General features: G+C 42.4%; 1 protein-coding gene across 1 annotated transcript; it reads left to right on the top strand.

The window, feature by feature from the left end:
* The first annotated feature begins 151 nt into the window (after positions 1–151).
* LOC106657427 (major royal jelly protein 1-like) lies at positions 152–13,309 on the top strand. The gene is made up of 7 exons (XM_014378960.2): positions 152–191; positions 2,277–2,313; positions 3,994–4,127; positions 7,739–7,929; positions 9,422–9,667; positions 10,495–10,917; positions 12,689–13,309. Exons 1-7 carry the CDS (start codon positions 152–154, stop codon positions 12,962–12,964), a joined length of 1,347 nt encoding a protein of 448 aa, XP_014234446.2. The 3' UTR covers positions 12,965–13,309.
* Positions 13,310–17,538: the final 4,229 nt, after the last annotated feature.

Genomic DNA, 17,538 nt, shown 5'->3' with positions numbered 1-17,538 from the left:
TATGATCGAAAATTGGTGCAACGGGGAGGCTCGATCGCGCCCATACGGTTAGAGGTCACAAAACGTTTCTGGGACACGGTCGAATTGTATGCGTTCGTATACGTATTAAATATATATCAAACGAATATATCCTCGCTTTCCCTGTAGCACCATGTACTCGCCCCATGAGCAGGTATATTTATACTACAAAAGTACACGCATATACACACACTCGTATGTATATACTCGCGCATAATACTCGTGCACCGAAGCCACTCTCGATTATATTGTATAAACACACATGTGTGTGCAGGCCGACCTTGAACAATTGGTAGCGCTCCGAGCTAATAAACTCGCTCGCTCGGAGCCTGCGAATTTCATTAAAATTTCTGTGTTAAATACAATCTGCGCTATGTCGCTGCGAAAGGATAACCGGTGCGTACTACCCTATTTCTCTCTTTTTTTTTTACTTTATTTATACCTTGCATTTTACAAACTAAGTAAGAAACGAGGCTAAGAAAGTGTACCGATTGTGACATCATACTCGTAATATAAGAGTACATTCGCCAAGTCGTGCGAGGGCGCGATATTATTTAATAGTCGCAACTCGAAGCAAAAAAGTGAGTATATCGTGACGTAAGGAAGAAATTTGAATTCCCTTGATTGACGACTCGCCGATAAAGATCACCCGCGCGACTGCCTCGGCCGAGCGAGGAACTGGTTCGAGTGCGTTTACGTGCGCCGCGGCAGATCTCGTTTTACATTGTGTTCGTTGTACAGTGCGCAGAGCTCGCACGCGGGACTCGAGGCAGGAGAAAAAAAACTCTTTCACGCGCGCGCGACTTTGTTTTGTGAATTTACGCGCGATACAATTGCATCGAAGTATTATATATACTTATCCGCTGGCGCGCAGGATCGAGCTTTATTTGGCCAAGTAGATTAATTATCAAATCGAATTAAAAATTCTCGTATCGGATTATGGCTGTGTGGCAATTAAAAACGACAAGCAATATACACGTACACGCTCACCGAGAGACTTAGCAGCTAGACCTCGTGTGATAGCGTATACAATTAAAACGTGAACTGTAACCTACATCGTAGTGGAACGCAGAAAAGCCTGCTAAAATAGCTTTTTATTATGTTATGATGTTGATCGGCTTAAATAAAGCCAGGACACTCTTGTAAAAAAGCTCGAACTAGTCAACTTTGAAGCTCAAATATAAAGAGCTAAAATTAATCTCGACATCGTTTCACGGTCGATATTTCTTGTATAATTAGATCTTGTAAGACTCCAACAAAGGTCGAAACACATTGGCTTACAAAAAGGCCAACGATATTAACACGAGCTTTGTTCGACGCCCAAAATGATCGGGCGTTAAAGTAGCTCTACAGAATATACCTACGTATCTAACATCAGCCGAGGTAATTTATCCAAAGACGCGGAAACCAGGAAAAGAGCTTGCATTATACTTATCGATACAAGGCATGCTTGCATTACAACGGCTCAATAAATGCGAGTGTGCAAGGTGGAGAAAGGACGTTATCGCCTCGGGTCGCACTAGCCTCGTCGACGACGACGACGACGACGACGTGTTTCGCGGCTCTCAGTGCAACACAGCAGCAGCAGCAGCACATGCACTGCACTTTGCGATGTATTATACACCGTGATATGAAAGTAGTTTAACGCCAGAAACAGGCGTGAAGTCGGTGAACTATGGAACCAGGGAAAATTTTCAGAAAAACTCTATGAGCCATATTAAGAGAGAAAAAAAAGATTAAAAATGCAGTTTTATCCTTCCTTAGAGAAGTAACTGCGCCTCTCCTCATGATTGGTCGGAATCTCACGTCGGAAAACTTAAATGTGGCGTTTGCTTAAATGTTTATATTTGTAGGTCATTAGTTATTTTAATTGCACTTGATTAGTTGGCGTTCATATTACTAGCTGCTTCAAAAGGACTATTGTAATCCTGGTTAGCATGGGGATCATGAAGACGCTCGGATGCTACATGCAAGAGTTCGGAAAATAAACAAACAGCAAAAGCACGTGTTTCGCTAGTATTGACAGCCGAAGGTTATGATGACGGCTGAAAAATACATGAAATATGAGCACAGAATCGAAAGAGTCCTTTGACTTGAAAATCGCGATTATTACGGGTCCTAGATTCAACGTGATGTAGTCGAGTTCGTAAAATTGGACATTAGTAAACAACACTGACAAATTTTTGTATGTGTATTTTTGTATGGGGCTTGATAATCGCAAATTTTATAAGGTTTAATATCTACTTCCTACACTTAAGTTCGTAAAATTCGACATCAGTTCAAAAATCTTACTAATTTTTTATTGATTTTTTTCTGGGCAGCACGAGGTGTCAGTTAGATGCAGCCTCGTCGAAAACGAGTCGTTTCACTTAGAAATCGCCTTTTTTAAGTTAAACGACTCGTTCTCGAAGACGGCGCTCCTAGCCGACGTCTCATACTGCCCAGAAAAAAATCAATCAAAACTTAGTCAGATTAAAAAATTAGTAAGATTTTTTTACTGATGTCGTGATTATCAAGTAAAACGACGCGTTCTCGAAGATGTTGAACTTAGGCGACGTATCGAATAGCTCAGAAAAATATGAATCAAAATTTTGTCAGTTTGGTTTACTGCTATTCAATTTTACGAACTGGAATACATCACGTAGAAATTAACACCCGTAATAATCGCGATTTTCAAGTCAAAGGACTCTTTCGAGTCTGCGCTCACATTTCACTTATTTTTCAGCCACCGTCATAACCTTGGATTTGACCTTGAACATAACCTCAAAGCTACAGCAACCAAATAATCGAATTTCCAATGGAAACCCCTATATTCTATTGCAAATTTGAAAAGAGCGGAAAATTTTACGTTGAAAAATATATTTCGATTTTTTTTCAAGGCCATTTTAAGGGCGCTACAGGCTCAAATAAAACCCCGATTTAACCTAAAATTAAACTCAAGTAAAAACTTCATTTTCTAACTGTAGCGCCCCCAAAATTACCTGGAAAAAAAAACAAAATACATATTTAGACGTTTTATTTTTCGCTTTTTTCAAATCAGAAATAAAAAATTTGGGTTACCGTATAAAAACTCGATTTTGACTGGTTGCAGCTTTTAGGTTATGTTCAAGGTCCAATCCAAGGTCACCATTGGATTCCCCATGAAAAAATACGTCGGATATAAGGTTTTAGATTTTTTTTCCGCATATTTAGCCCGCTTTTAGGAGGTTTCCATACTTTTGTGACACCCTGTATAATAATATAGCACTTGCGCGTATATACTGCACCGCGCGCGCCGCGGCTACAGTGGCGGGGCGCGAGTCGCGCACACATATATACTTTCACGCTCTCAGCTGCAGCAGCGCAGCTAATATTTCCTCTACAATACACGCGGAGAGCTCGTCAGAGAGATCCATTCAAATCTGGACGCGCGAACGAACCCGCCTGCAGTCCGCACTAGGACGACAACCAAGACGTAGAGTGTGCATATCTCTATACGTACGAGCGTACAGTAGTTCGGTGTGCAGCGTTGAAGGTGCATATATCTAGTGCTACGAGCTGAGGTTTCTTTTGTGGCTACATACGCGGAGCAACGAAAAGCTCGAGAAAATGTGAACTCGGTATTTTGTCGCGTCGTCGCATCGTGCAACTTTTTTTTTTACTTTTTTTTTTGGTTTTTTGGTCACTCAACTACATTACAAACGAATAATCGTTCATTCCTCGTGCTTGTATATACAGTGCGCGAGTATTGGGAGCACGCGAACGACAAAAAAAAGAAAGATCGAGAAAAGTTGAAAGAGTAAAATTTTTTTTCAAAAGTGCCCACCGCGCGAGTGTCGGCGGCTGCGACCGTAGAGAGTAGTGAAAAAGACAATAACAACAGTAACGACGAGCGAGCGAGCGCAAAGTGTGTAAAATGCACGTGGCGTTGTTAACAATTCTTTCGCCGCTGTCGCTGCTGCTACTGTGGATTCAAGCGCCATCGGGCGCCCGCTGCGAATTGCAAACTGTTTACGAATGGAAATACCTGGATTTTTTATGGGATTCCGAGGAGCATAAGCTGGCTGCCGTTAAGGCGGGAGAATACAATTTCTCGCGCGTTTTGCCCTCCGATCTGGCGGTTGCCAAAGGTATTTACCTTCTTTCTTTTTTTTCTGTTTCTTTCATTCGTTCGCGCCCCCGCGCTGCCTCGTTTGTACAACTGTGACCCAGCGGCAGCAACCCCCACAAGGATATAGCTGCTGCTGCTTGTTGTAGCCTTCTGTATACGGCTTTTCCACGCGCAGTTTTTCCCTCGTTCTTCTTTTTTACTTCTCTTATTGTTATGGGATAAAATTTTTCTCTTTTTTTGTACCTTGCCCGACGCAACGTCGCCGATTCTCCTGATTTAGATTATGCGCGCGAGCGCGAGCTTTTTAAGGCCGGGCACTTTTTTCAACTTTAATTGTGCAGGAGCGCCCGAGCCGACTCTTGTGTACGCGGACGTTTTACAAAAGAGGCCGCCGCCACCGCCGCGCGGGACTGCGGAGGATTAAAGTATAAATGGTGATTTTTATTTTTCCTCCTTCGAACGATCGCACCTAAATCTGGTTGGTTGGACATTTTCTAAATCGACTCCCGACGCGCGCGCGCATTGACAATAACTCGTTAAAAAATGTTTTACGCGCAAAAAAAGAGGAAAAAAAAGGCAAAACACAAAACATAATTAGACACGCTGGCGGAGTGAAAGCGCGAGACTATAAGCGCTTTTTTTGGTGAACCCATAAATTGAGCTACGTTTGAGAAAGGATGATGCAAGCAAAATGTCGCTTTTTTAACGCTAAAAATAGTCTCGTCGAAGCGTATCATTAGCGCAAGTATTATAGCTGTATAGGTATCTCGCTCGCGTCGCAAAGCTGAGAGCTATTAGGCTATTCTTATGGTCATCGAGCGCGTGAGACATTGCACCGAGCTGGTAGAGACTCGCTCGCATTTAGCACTTTGAGCGTTTATGCGCGACGCGTGTGCATTATAACGAGGCATTGAAAACGAGTTTGATTCTAGAAAGTACTCGCGGCGCGGGTACATATATTTATAAATCGATCTGTTTTACTAAGAATTCCTGTTTCTATATCGCACACACGCGCGTATTACACAAACGCACAATGGGGCTCGTCGTCGGGATCGCGAGCTTCGAATAATGGAATTAAACCTTCGCGACGCAGCCGCAATGGTGAGTGTATACAATATTATACAGGAGTTGCATATCCTGCACACCTCGCGAGAGCTGTGTAACAATTCCGATCCCGCAGGTAAATATATGCATACCGCGCTAATACGCCAAGCTCTACACACGCTACTATGTACAGCGAGTCCACGAGTTTCGATAAATCAATCGCGGCCGCGGCCGCGCGAGCTCGTGCTCTTACTTGTCGAATATTCGTTTATGTTTGATACAAAGTTTTATATTCCGGTTCGCGGCTAATATAACATAACGTGAATGTATAAATTGGCCTTAGACAGTTGTTATACTATGGTGTGTATATTTTTTTTTGCGCGCGATTGTAATGAATCATTTGCACCCGTTGCAAAATACCTCACGGGCTGCCGGGATAGCACATTGCGAATTATCTTATTGTTATACGAGCGAGCTTATATACTATGTATAAACGCGAGGCGGTTCGCGCATTGGCATTGACAGTACAGTAGGTATTATAATGTATACGTAAGAATGAGGAATGGATCTAGTACTCTTCGTCGTCGTCGTTGAAGCTCTTTTCTCATGGCAGTTAACAACTTCATCGCCTCGCGCGCACGAGTTACACCGCCTTCTTTATATGCCTTCGCGCACTATCTTTTCCTGCGCGTATACAATTCGTAGATGCATTAGTGTGTGTGTGTGTGTGCGTAGTGCAATAAGGTCAAGTCTGTGCGTCGTAAAGTGCGCGCGCGTAGAGAATTGCGCCGCACGCGTCTCGTACGCCCGCTTGTGCTCGTATCAGGCTCATTCGAAAAGATTACATTTAAAACACGTGGGACTGCAGCTATGTGCATTACCTCCTGTGCATTGAAATCTTCTATTATCTCGGGGAGATAATAAAAATGTATACACGCGGCGGCGGCTCGAGGTATATCTTTGCGTATATGTATTACGCTCTTGAAAGTAACACCAGGAGAGCGCGCGCGCGAGAGAGAACTCGTTTCAAAATACACTTCCCTTTTGCAGCTTGTTGTATATATACGTATAATATTTATGTGCGTGTGCAGTGCGTGTGTAGAGCGAGCATAGTTGAGCGAGAAAAAAATAACGCACGATAATCTTAAACCTACATTCGTTAGCTTCTAAAGAAAACGGAGCAGGAGGCAACAAAAATTTCTACGTGAAATATTTATAAATACGCGTGAATTAAGGAAGTTACGCGATTTAAGCTCGATCGCAATCGATACGTGTCAAAGTGATTCGATCGAGTATATACATTATTAGTTCGGGTAAAATAATGAACGAGCGATCTCACGCGGGTGTGCGCTCAACGTGCGTGACGAATAACGAGGCGCTAACGTGCAAATTGACCCTTATACGTGGCATTATACATTTAGAGGAAAAATCGCGCGTTCCACGCCGAGACAAGTCGAGTAATTGATAAAAAGGAACATTCAATTATTACCTAACGCGGCGCGCCGCTCGCGGACTGTGCACGGTGCGCGCCAGAGCATGTATATACATCTATATAGTGTAAGGCAATTCACTCTTTGCCGCGCGCGCGCGCGAGTATACACGGCGGCCGATTATTATTACTCCTGCTGCGGATAAAATTGCCTCCTTGGGCGAGCAAGTTGAATAACCCACGCTCCGCGTGGACTGTTGCTGCTGCGTGTAAACGGCGCTGACGGCTTGACATACATACCTCTGAAAACAGAAAGAAAGAAATTTCGTGTTTATTGGATTGTATACGAGTAATATACACATACATCTTTTTTTGCAATACACATCGCACGTGTCGGCTTGAAAAGCGACGCGTCTTTTTTGCGTGTCTCTATTTTTTCGTTTTTCATGTTAATTAAATTGATCGATTGACCGTGAGTGGACGCGTGATCGAGACTCAAAGAGCAGACACGCCGACATCGGCGCGCGCCGTTGATTACATTCAAATAAGCGCCGCGTTCCATTCATGAATATTCAATCACGCGTGAAAGGGGTTGGGCAAATTATTGTCTCGTGTTTTTTGGGGGATAGGAAAAGGTTTAATGGCATAACGCCGGATAGTCGCTGCGTCGATATTACCAAGATTTTGGCTCGCCTCTAACGAAAGAATGGAAAGTTAAAAAGGGGAAAAAAACGACTCTTGTTTCCGGCGATATGATGTACTCTCGTGTGAGGTACCACCAGACCTTCGTCGCCCAAGCACTACAACACATATAATGCGCTTTTTTTCTTTATTACGAGGACAATATTCCAGTCTGATAATTACGTAGTATTACTGTACAAACCTGACACACATATATAATATAATAAACGCTCGAGAGTGGAAAAAAGGAGACAAGAGCTCGGCAAAAAGAAGCGAGAAATAAATGATATCGCAAGTGCAGGTTGTGAGGTATTGAAAGCTCAACGAACTGTTACGAAATTTTGCGCGAAGACTGCGGCCTGAGCACCGTCAACGACGCGATACTTTTTCTTTTCTTTATCTGCCTTGATAGGATAATTTTCTTATAATTCATTTATTAATTTGGTTTTTTGTTTTCGTTTTAATCCACTTTGCAGATGGACGAGTTTTCGTGTCGCACATCGGTTACGCCGGTGTACCGGCGCGTCTCAGCACCGTCACGAGCCGTCTCGGCCCGAATTCGGGGCCGCTGTTAGCGCCTTATCCCAATTGGAACTGGCATCGCAACGGCGACGACGCTCCCGGCGACTCGGCGTGCTCCGGCATAACGAGCGTTTATGGACTCGCCGTAAGTATATCCCTCTCACGTATTGCTTAAAGGTGACTTTTTTTCTACCTTTTTTTATGCACGACGGTGCTGCTATTTTTGTTGGTCCTCTATTTTTTAATGCTTCTCCGACACATAAACGCACACATATATAGGCGTCACGTAAAAATTAGCCACACCTTATAGTTCGTTTTATGCTCTCGACTCCACGACTACGGCTGCTGCGTGTCTGCGTGTAAATGAGTGACATAACGTTTTGCTCTGCGTCGTTCTTACGCGGAAACGAACCTTTAACCTGATTTCGGTATTATATATGTTATGTTTTTATTTATTCTTTTTTGTCGTGTAGAACTTTTTTTTGATCTCGCTCGCCAGTTTGCAAGACGTTGGCGCTGTTGACTTTATAATTGAGACTACAACGCGCCTACCGAAATGATCGCAGGCGGCTCGAAAGTGCAGTGTAGATTTCGCAAGATTATATATAAACGATATAATATCGCGGGCAGATCGATGAAATGCGTTAACGAGTGTGTCATTGCGCGCGACGATTAAATATATATTTATGTATATAGTGTCCGCTGTATGTGTTTGTTTTTGTATCGTAATTTTACGCGCTCACGAGCCCACCTGCGACGGCATTTGTTTTTACAAGCGTTATAAGCTGCGTGCAAAAAGAAACTAGTACTCGTATTATTTTTTACTCTGCAGCACAGCATGAATTTATAGAGATCGGTATTTTAGTGCTAATTCACGACGTATAACTTTGTTATACCACGCGTACACTTTGTGCGTTCGTATGTATCGGTATGATTTCTCGAGGCGTTTATGATACCGGTCGCGACGGAAAATATTCGAGACAACGCCATTGTTTAGTCACGCCAATGCAATGTCCCGAGCATAGAAATGCAAAACCATGTGTGTGAGCTGCGATACGAATAGTAGTAACAATAGTGGTAATGATAGTACGGAAAAATCGGTTGCACTTTAACAAAAAGATCATATTTGCAACTGGTGGTAGCTAATTATTATTCAAATTCAAATTATTCAAATTTATAATTCTAAATTTCGAGGCTAACAGAATAGATCCGCCAACAGAATCTGTCGCTTGGACGGAAATTGATTGGATAAACGAAAAATTATCCATCAGGCGAATAGCAGCAGCAGTCGTAGTATCGCTGCAATTTCGTGTGACACGTGTTTTGTCAATAATTCAAACGCGCCGAAAACACGTACTTCATGCATGTAATACATATCAATCGTTCGTCACGCGAACTCCAACTCATGGCTAATATATAGCCAATTCCTATATAGTCTGCACATATAATACGTGCAGATGTATTTTGATACACAAGTACAAACACACGCGAATGATATATTCTAATTTGTTTGGGAAACATAAATCCATAACTAATTTGGTGAAATGGTAGTGGGGAAAAAAGTGGCAGAACAAAAAAAAACAAAAAAAAAAAACAATTCCGAAAGCTATCAGCTTAGAGAAATTTGATTTTGACAGATCGATCAATGCAACAGGTTGTGGGTTTTAGATACCGGGATCCCGGAAGTGCAACCGCACGCCGGCGGCGTCAAGGGCCCAGCTAAGAAGATCTGCCAGGCTCAGCTGCTGGCGTTCGACCTTACCCGGGATAAGCTAGCCAAGAGGATCAAGATACCGAATCACATAGCGCAGAACGACCAGGGCATGAGCCGACTGGTCAAGCCCATCGTCGAGACCAAGGGACAGCAGTGCGACCACACGACTGTAAGAGCTCCGTAAAAAATGCAACACCTTTGCGCTGCATACACATTTTCCATTGACAGAGTTAAAGAGAGAGAGAGAGACTGAACGGATGCTTTCGAAAAATATAGTCACGCCGTCGTGAAAACGCTATCCGTATGATATACATAAACCGAGAGCTGGAGCAACCGCGATCGAGATTGATAGATTTCACTCGGAGCTCGATATAATTAATTTCCGATTCAGGATATAGCACCGGGTATATATTTATAATATCTTAGATCTCGTCGATTATAGAAAGCACATAGGCGCATTCTCGATCGGTTGCGAAAGTATATAACCATTGTTATCTGCGGCTTGGAGGGAAAAAAATCATTCTCAAGATTATCCTGGCAGTCTGTGTATCGAATCTATTGTACTCGAATGATTTTTAATTTCAACGCGACACATCGAGCCGCTGGCTGAGTTATATGTTATATACGTATTTACGCGCTGTAGAGATCCGTACATTTCACGAATACTTAGCTACTCGGCCGATCGCGTAGACAGACAAATTTCCGCACCGCGAACGGCAGTTAATAATATAATTTTATATATTTACATCAAAGCGCTTTCACTCTATCTCTCTCTTTCTCTCAAAGTATAATTCAAATGGCAACGATAATAGCGTTAAAGCAGCTCACTTGTAATTTGACTCGGGCGCGCGCGGGCAAACCTAACTAGGCATAAACGCGGATGATGCTTACATTTTACGCCGCGGAAAAACTTTCACCCCGTGTAACCGCGTGTGTTTTGATAATGTTAAACGGCCTGGATATAATATATCGCGTTAATTAATGACGCGCACACAGGTCTACATGACGGACTCGGTGGGCCACGGCCTCGTCATCTGGAACGGCATCGGCCTGTTCCGGCTCGAGGGCGAGGTCTACAATCCCATCGACGGGGCGCGCAACATGAGCATCGGCCAGCACAGCCTGAACATCGGCGGCGGCGTCGTCGACATGTCGCTCTCGCCCAACATCTTCCCGTACGAGCCGCGCTACCTGTTCTTCAGGCCGCTGGCGAGCTACGACCTCTACGCGGCCAACACGCGCGAGCTCACGCGCAGCGTCTACGGCTATCGCATCAAGTACTTCGGCGCCAGGGACATACTGAGCTCGCAGTCGGTCGGCCAGGCTTTCTCCTCGGACGGCACCCTCTTCCTCGGCCTGAGCTCGGAGATGGCCATCGCCTGTTGGAATCGTTATCGCGAGTTGGCCAAGGAGAACATCGTAAGTATTACACGCGTATGAGTGGATTTATTGATGACATTAGGGCAGCTGCGGCGCGGCACGTGTGTGGCATTGTTGGCTGCTGCTACTGCTGCAGTTGTGTAATATCGCGTTCGCTTGATGAAAGTCGTGATGAATAAACCTCGCGGATGCCTCGTGTCGAATAAATTTCGCTCCTCGTTGTGTACGTATGTATGTATGTAGCCGAGCTTCGGTTGTACATGGCATATATGTACACACGACACGTACAAGAACACACGGGGCTTATTATTTAACGACGCCGGAAATTGATGTTGCGCTGCAGGGCGATGCTGTGCCGCTGTGTTGCGTCACATATATATTTGTATAATGCTAAAGTATGCGAGCACGTATCGTATATAAATCTCCTACGTGTGTATATAATACATCTACCTATCACTCCGCGGGCGCTTAACACACACAGTCGATGAGAACTTTGAAAGTATATTATATCGACGCGCGATCCTCGTGCACGTGCGTGCGAGTACATTCGCGAGTTTATTTTATTGCCAATTATTTTCTTGAATTCTTAATACACATTTTCTGCATCTTTCTCTCTTCCTCTTTCGCTCTGCGCGGATCGCTTATTACGGAGCATTAGCTCCGGAGCTTGTATTTATAGTGCGCTTGTGGAAAACGAATACCAATATACGAAAATATGATATGTTGCAAATTTGAGGTAAAATTAATTTTATTGCTGATGTGTGTGTGTGTACAAATCACTGTTGCTCGTGCCTATATTATTTCGGCTATTTGTTCAATATTCTCAACTTGATTCAATCGAAATCGATATTGAGCCTCTCGCGCAGCTGTAACGAACAGATTTATTATGCGCTTTTCGCATACTCGACCGAGTGAAAGTTGAGAAAAAAATTGAAGAAAAATAAGAAATGCGAAAATCAGTTTATCTCGTTATGCGTTTTAGATGTATGTATACATTTATGCGCACGCGCGAGCCGCTTTTCACTCTCATTTGTTTACGATTTGACGGATTTCAGCTAGAATTTCTGCCGATAATTTGTATAATAAATGCCGGTGCGTATGAGTGAGCCTACGTGCTTAGAAAGTTCATCGTTAAATGTCAATGATTAAATTCTCATCAAAGTCATTGGCTAGAGGCAAAAGTCTCGACTGTCTACTATATAATATCCAAGCTGACTACAAATACTAGCATGTTTCAGTTTTCTTATGAAAAGTAGCGCTTCATCAGTATTTGCGAAGAAAATAAGCACATTCAAGAGTTAGCGTCGAAATAAAGTTTTTTAAAACTGTTTTTTACTTATACAATTATTTTTACTTTGCCACTTGCAGATTTACAGATTTAGGTACGCGCCACCTAGTGGCAGAAGCTTAAAGTGATTTTATCATATTTAAAGTTTCCAAAACCTGGTTAGGTCTTAATTTTATGAAACAATTAAATAGTCATTTTCGGGTCATTTAAAATGCGTCTTATATTTGTTACATAATTATAACAGAAAAATTGTCTTAATTTTTATGATTTTGTACTGTACTTTAGTTTAATGATATTGATATTGTCATCAGGCCATTATATTAACAGTGAGCATTTCTACTAGTGTAAGGGAATTGAAACGTGCTAGTTTTCGTAAGCTGCATCGATGTACTTTCGCGCACGCATGAATATCAAATTTCAGTGCGATCGAACGTGGGATATCTTTTCACGAGCGACTAATGACCCTTTTACAATGTTGCCGTATGCGTCTCTGACACGCGTGTTTGTGTTTGTGTATTGCAGGTGATCGTGGCACAGGACAAGCAGCGTCTGCGCTACGCCAGCGGCGTGAAAGTCGTGCCCAAGACCATTACGAAGACGGCCGAGGAGCTCTGGGTGCTGACAAACCGTTTCCTGCAGTTTCAGCTCGGAAAAATGGACTTTTCCGACATTAACTTCCGTATAATGAAGGGCGCCGTCAAGGATCTCGTCGAGGGCACCAAATGCGAGCTACCGGCGCAACTCAAGGCGGCACTCCGTCGCCGCAAGGTTAATCTAGCCTACAAATATCCTAAATGATTTTACTTGTTCTTCTCTCCTTTTTTCATCCCTTTCTTCTTTTTTTGTCATCCTCTTTAATTGTATCTTAGCTGAACGCAAAATTTTCTAGCTCAGTAAGTGTATATTCGTTGTTATATATTATTTTATACTTTTAACTGTGTGATAGTAATAATTTGAATACATGTGCCGTGCGGTATAATCAACGTCATTGCATTAACATATTCCGGAATCATCGCCATTAATTGTACATTCGTGGTCATAAAGAAATTTAAATTCGAGGCAAAATTGGTCGCTGAAATTTTACGTGTGCAGTTCTCGGTCGAGGAATGAATTTACGTACATCGATTTATGAATTATGCGTAAACTTCTATACGCGCAGCCACAGCATAAGTGCGTGCGGCTTTGTAATGATAGGTTGTAAATTTCATAAAAACAAACATATATTTTATAATAATTTTAATTATTGCTGTAAAAAATTTTTTGTAATAAATATTTTTGTAAATCGAATAATCCGGCCTAATATTTTTTTTCTCCCTCAATATTACTACATATTATGTACTGTAAAACTCCAAATGATTTCAGTTATTGTCAGATAGAAAATTGCAGAAATAAAAAAGGAAAGATTGCTTCCACGAACTAATTACAATGTGCTGCGCTGGCTTGCATTACGCAAAGTTCTCAAACGAAATAATATAAAGCGCCTTGACACATCGTACATATATATATTCCATCAAATGCCACTTATGTATCGTTTTATATATATCGTCAGAGTCACACAATCGATCCTGACAATTCGCGCGACGTTACGTCTAATCCTTTTACGCCTATTACAAAGCAGCCTGCAGACTGACTGCCTCATGCCTGACCGTGTGTGCAGTAAGGTTTCCCCACGCTTATGCGCTTAGCGCGCGCGCGATGCCAAATGACAATTTGCTCGCTCTCTCTCTCTCCCACGTCTCTCTCTCTCTTTCTCTCTCTCTCGCGAGCGTATAGACGCTTTTTTTGCTTGAGGTACGCGCATTAGCCATATAAAATGAGAGAAGGTAAAAAAACGCCATTGCAAAGACGACGACGACGACGACCATACACATAACTGGTTGACCTGGCACTGGTCATTTATCTTAAAGCGAAAATTTGCCGCGCGCGAATTTTCACGTTGTGCGTGTATAAACATTGTATATGTCGTATTGCGTTACGAAATATAAGCCGAGCTGCAGTTGACGATCGTGCCTCAATTTTCGCGGGGATCTCTCCACGCTGCTGCTGCTGCTGCTGCTCTCCACGCGCTGCACCAGTATAAGGCGTATACACAGATCGACGTTAGAAAGTTTTTGTCCGATGTCCACGCGCGTGTGCGAGCTCAAAAGGCCAAGCACTAATATGGCTAACTTCGGGCGCGCTTTCGCAATTCAGCGGTCTGTGCGCGTCGTACTCGTTGCTTTTGCGCGTCCCGTGTTTTGCTCTTTTTCTCAGATGTGCGTGCAGCGCACAGAGGGCGACTTTTCCACAGCTGCTCTTTGGATTTCGTTTGAGGAAAGAGAGAGAGAGAGAACAAAAAGGAGCAGCAATTGTAAAATTTTCCGAGAAAACGAAAGCGCCACCCGTAAATGGTGCTATAAGCTCTGGAAAAGCTGAGAAATTGCAGCACTGTGAGTGTGCCACTGAACTCTTTGACTAAATCTCAAACGATACACTTTGACACCGTCTGCATATGGACATTGGATAATGTTTCACGGTGACCAGACAATAATTGCATCTTTATAGTTGGCAGAATCGAAGTTACAACCACTTTACTTATTTCATTTATTTAATTTTGTAAAACTCCATGATTCGTAAACATTATAATAATATAATATTGTATATTAATATATAAAACTGGATAATAAAAAGTATATAGACCCTCGAAACCAAGCAAAAATAAAAAAGCTGCAATCGTGCATATATAATATATATAATATATAGATAGATGTAAGTGCAAATCCAACGTGAGCTGTATAACTACTACTTTAAGACCGCCGTAGCCGGTAAAAACACATTAGCATCGCGCGGAGATCCCGCATCGAAGTCTCACATATAATGCATCTATGTGAACGTAGACATATACACAGACCTTGAGTATCTATGTGTGTATACACACGTATATACATACACACAGAGCCAATCAACCCTTGTATCTTCTTCTTTACATGCACCCACGTACGGATTGTATGCAAATCTCCAGTGGCTTAATTACGCGAACACGCCTTCTATTACTACTGCAGCGCTATATATATCTGCACAGGCGCGCGTAACGCGAGGATATGCGATTCTATATACGTATACACTTGCACACATACACACGCATACCCGTACCTGCATGTTCATGTATATATACAAGGCTGTTGAGGTGAAGAAAGTAACGAGTTGAGAGGGTAACCAGAGTCTGATTAATACGGATATATTTATTAGTGAATGTATAAAACCGACGCTATATTGCAGTTGCATATTACGATAAAAACGATCTTACTTTAGCGTTATCTAAAATTTAAATTCGTTGTTAAAAATTGCTCTTATAACCTAAGAAGTTTTTAAAAATGTGAAAAAAAAACATTCAATCCTGAAATAATCTTGTTGAACTCTCTAGAATATGACAATATTGTAATATAAACTTTAGAATACCCCCATGCAACTTTTTATTAAACGTCTTCGGCAGACCAATGATAACTTTAATCTTGAATTTTTTTTTGCTACAGTAAATATGCTCAAAAGATCAGGGACTTTCGTAATCCAATTGTAATTTTGGCCAAAATATAACAAGTGCATTGGCTTTTGAATTCCGCCAACAGATGGAGTATTATAAACTCGCAAGTGAAAAAAAAAGTTACGAATAGTATTAATACAAGACATTTCCAAAGGATCTTTACACTATAATTTTCGTGAAAACGTTTTCATTTAATCTTTTTAAACACAACGAAAAGTCCCAACCTGCGGAGCGGTCATTTTTAATCATGACCGTAGCAAGATTTTGATGGTGGAAAGCTACCGATCACAAATTTGGCGTTTCTCTAAAGGGAAAATTAATGAGGACGAAAAATCCCATGAATGGAAGAATAGGAGATATACAAGATTGTTCTATATATTTGGGGACAAGAAATGTTATGTTACCGTACTATTATGTATAGCTACCTATGATAATATACCTGCAACGTCTCGTGGTGGATGCGAAATAGAATAATTTAGCCCTTCCACGTGCACGATAAGACAAAATTTGCATCGTCGCTCAATGGAACCCCGACGTAATAAAAAGACGAGAGCTGGAATAAGAAAGCGAAAGAGATAGACGATTTCCTGCGATTCGACATTGTCGCCCTCCTGCGCACGATACGCACGTAACATAATGCATCCATATCTTTTTGCGCGCGAGCGCAAATGCCCTGTGTCACAGCCTGTATATCATATACATGTATGTGGCTCTTTCGCGCTTGCGAGAATACACAACTGTTTCGTGGCTATACACACATACACACATGCTCAGGTGAGAAAGAGAGAGAGAGAGAGAGAGAGAGAGAGAGAGAGAGAGAGAGAGAGAGAGAGAGAGAAATGTTCAGGTTTTCTTTGTGAATTTCTCAAGCTGAAACTCGTGCGAGGGTAGCTGCTGCTACGAGTTGACTAAAAAAAAGAAGAAGGACTCCGCGAGCGCGGCGGGCGTACGAGAAAAGAATTGGGTTGGATTCAAAGAAGAAGAAAAGAAACATAGAAAAGGCTTATCGATCGCGGAGAGTATAACTTTTTTCAAGCGTGAGCTTACAACGTTTTTCGCCCCGATAAAGGATTGACGCACGCACGACGCTTGTGTGTGATGTATCGCCCGACCCACGTAAACTCGGCATTTCTTATACTTAATCCGTGAAAGAAACACAGAGGAAACGAAAATTATTGATAATCAAGATTTTTTTCGAAAAACTTTGAACCCGGAAAATACAAAAATTTCGACGATCAACAGCGATAGGGCAGCGACCTCAGGTAGAATCACACATTAATTTATTCATCAAGCTCAAGTAGTCGCTCTGTGCACCTCGTGGCTTTATTATCGAAGCAAGGAACGGTAATAATATGCATTTTGCACGGCAGCGCGGGTACATAATATAATGGGCAACCGTATAAGAGCCGCGAGAGGCGCAACACGAGGGAGGGCACATCGCGCAACTGCTTTCTCGTTAAGCTTGACAGACGTCGTGATTATTTTCCCGACTTTCTTTATATGCATGCAAGCTTTAAAACGCATTTTTTTCTCTCCCTTCGCGCGTCAGCAGTGCCTTATAACGCGCTCCCCGCACACCACGAAAGACTTTCTATATGCGGAACCGCGCCCGAAATGACACTCTTTGTCAATTTTAATTGACGTTAACGGCGCTTAAAAGGCTTCTCTCTCTCTATCTCTCGCTCGCTCGTGGCTCCGCAGCGATCTGCGCGCGCGTTTTAATGCTCTTCTCCGGCGCGCTAATCGCGCGTCAAATGTGCACGATGGATAGTAGTGGTGGTAGTAGCCAAAGCAAAGAAGAAAAAAGACGAAAATAACAAATTGCCTTATGTGTGAGAGACGATTCGACTCG

The sequence above is a fragment of the Trichogramma pretiosum genome, unplaced genomic scaffold (assembly GCF_000599845.2).
Source record: "Trichogramma pretiosum strain Unisexual culture from Peru unplaced genomic scaffold, Tpre_2.0 scaffold118, whole genome shotgun sequence".
NCBI classification, from domain to species: domain Eukaryota; kingdom Metazoa; phylum Arthropoda; class Insecta; order Hymenoptera; family Trichogrammatidae; genus Trichogramma; species Trichogramma pretiosum.
This window is presented reverse-complemented; position numbering and strand designations above follow the sequence as displayed.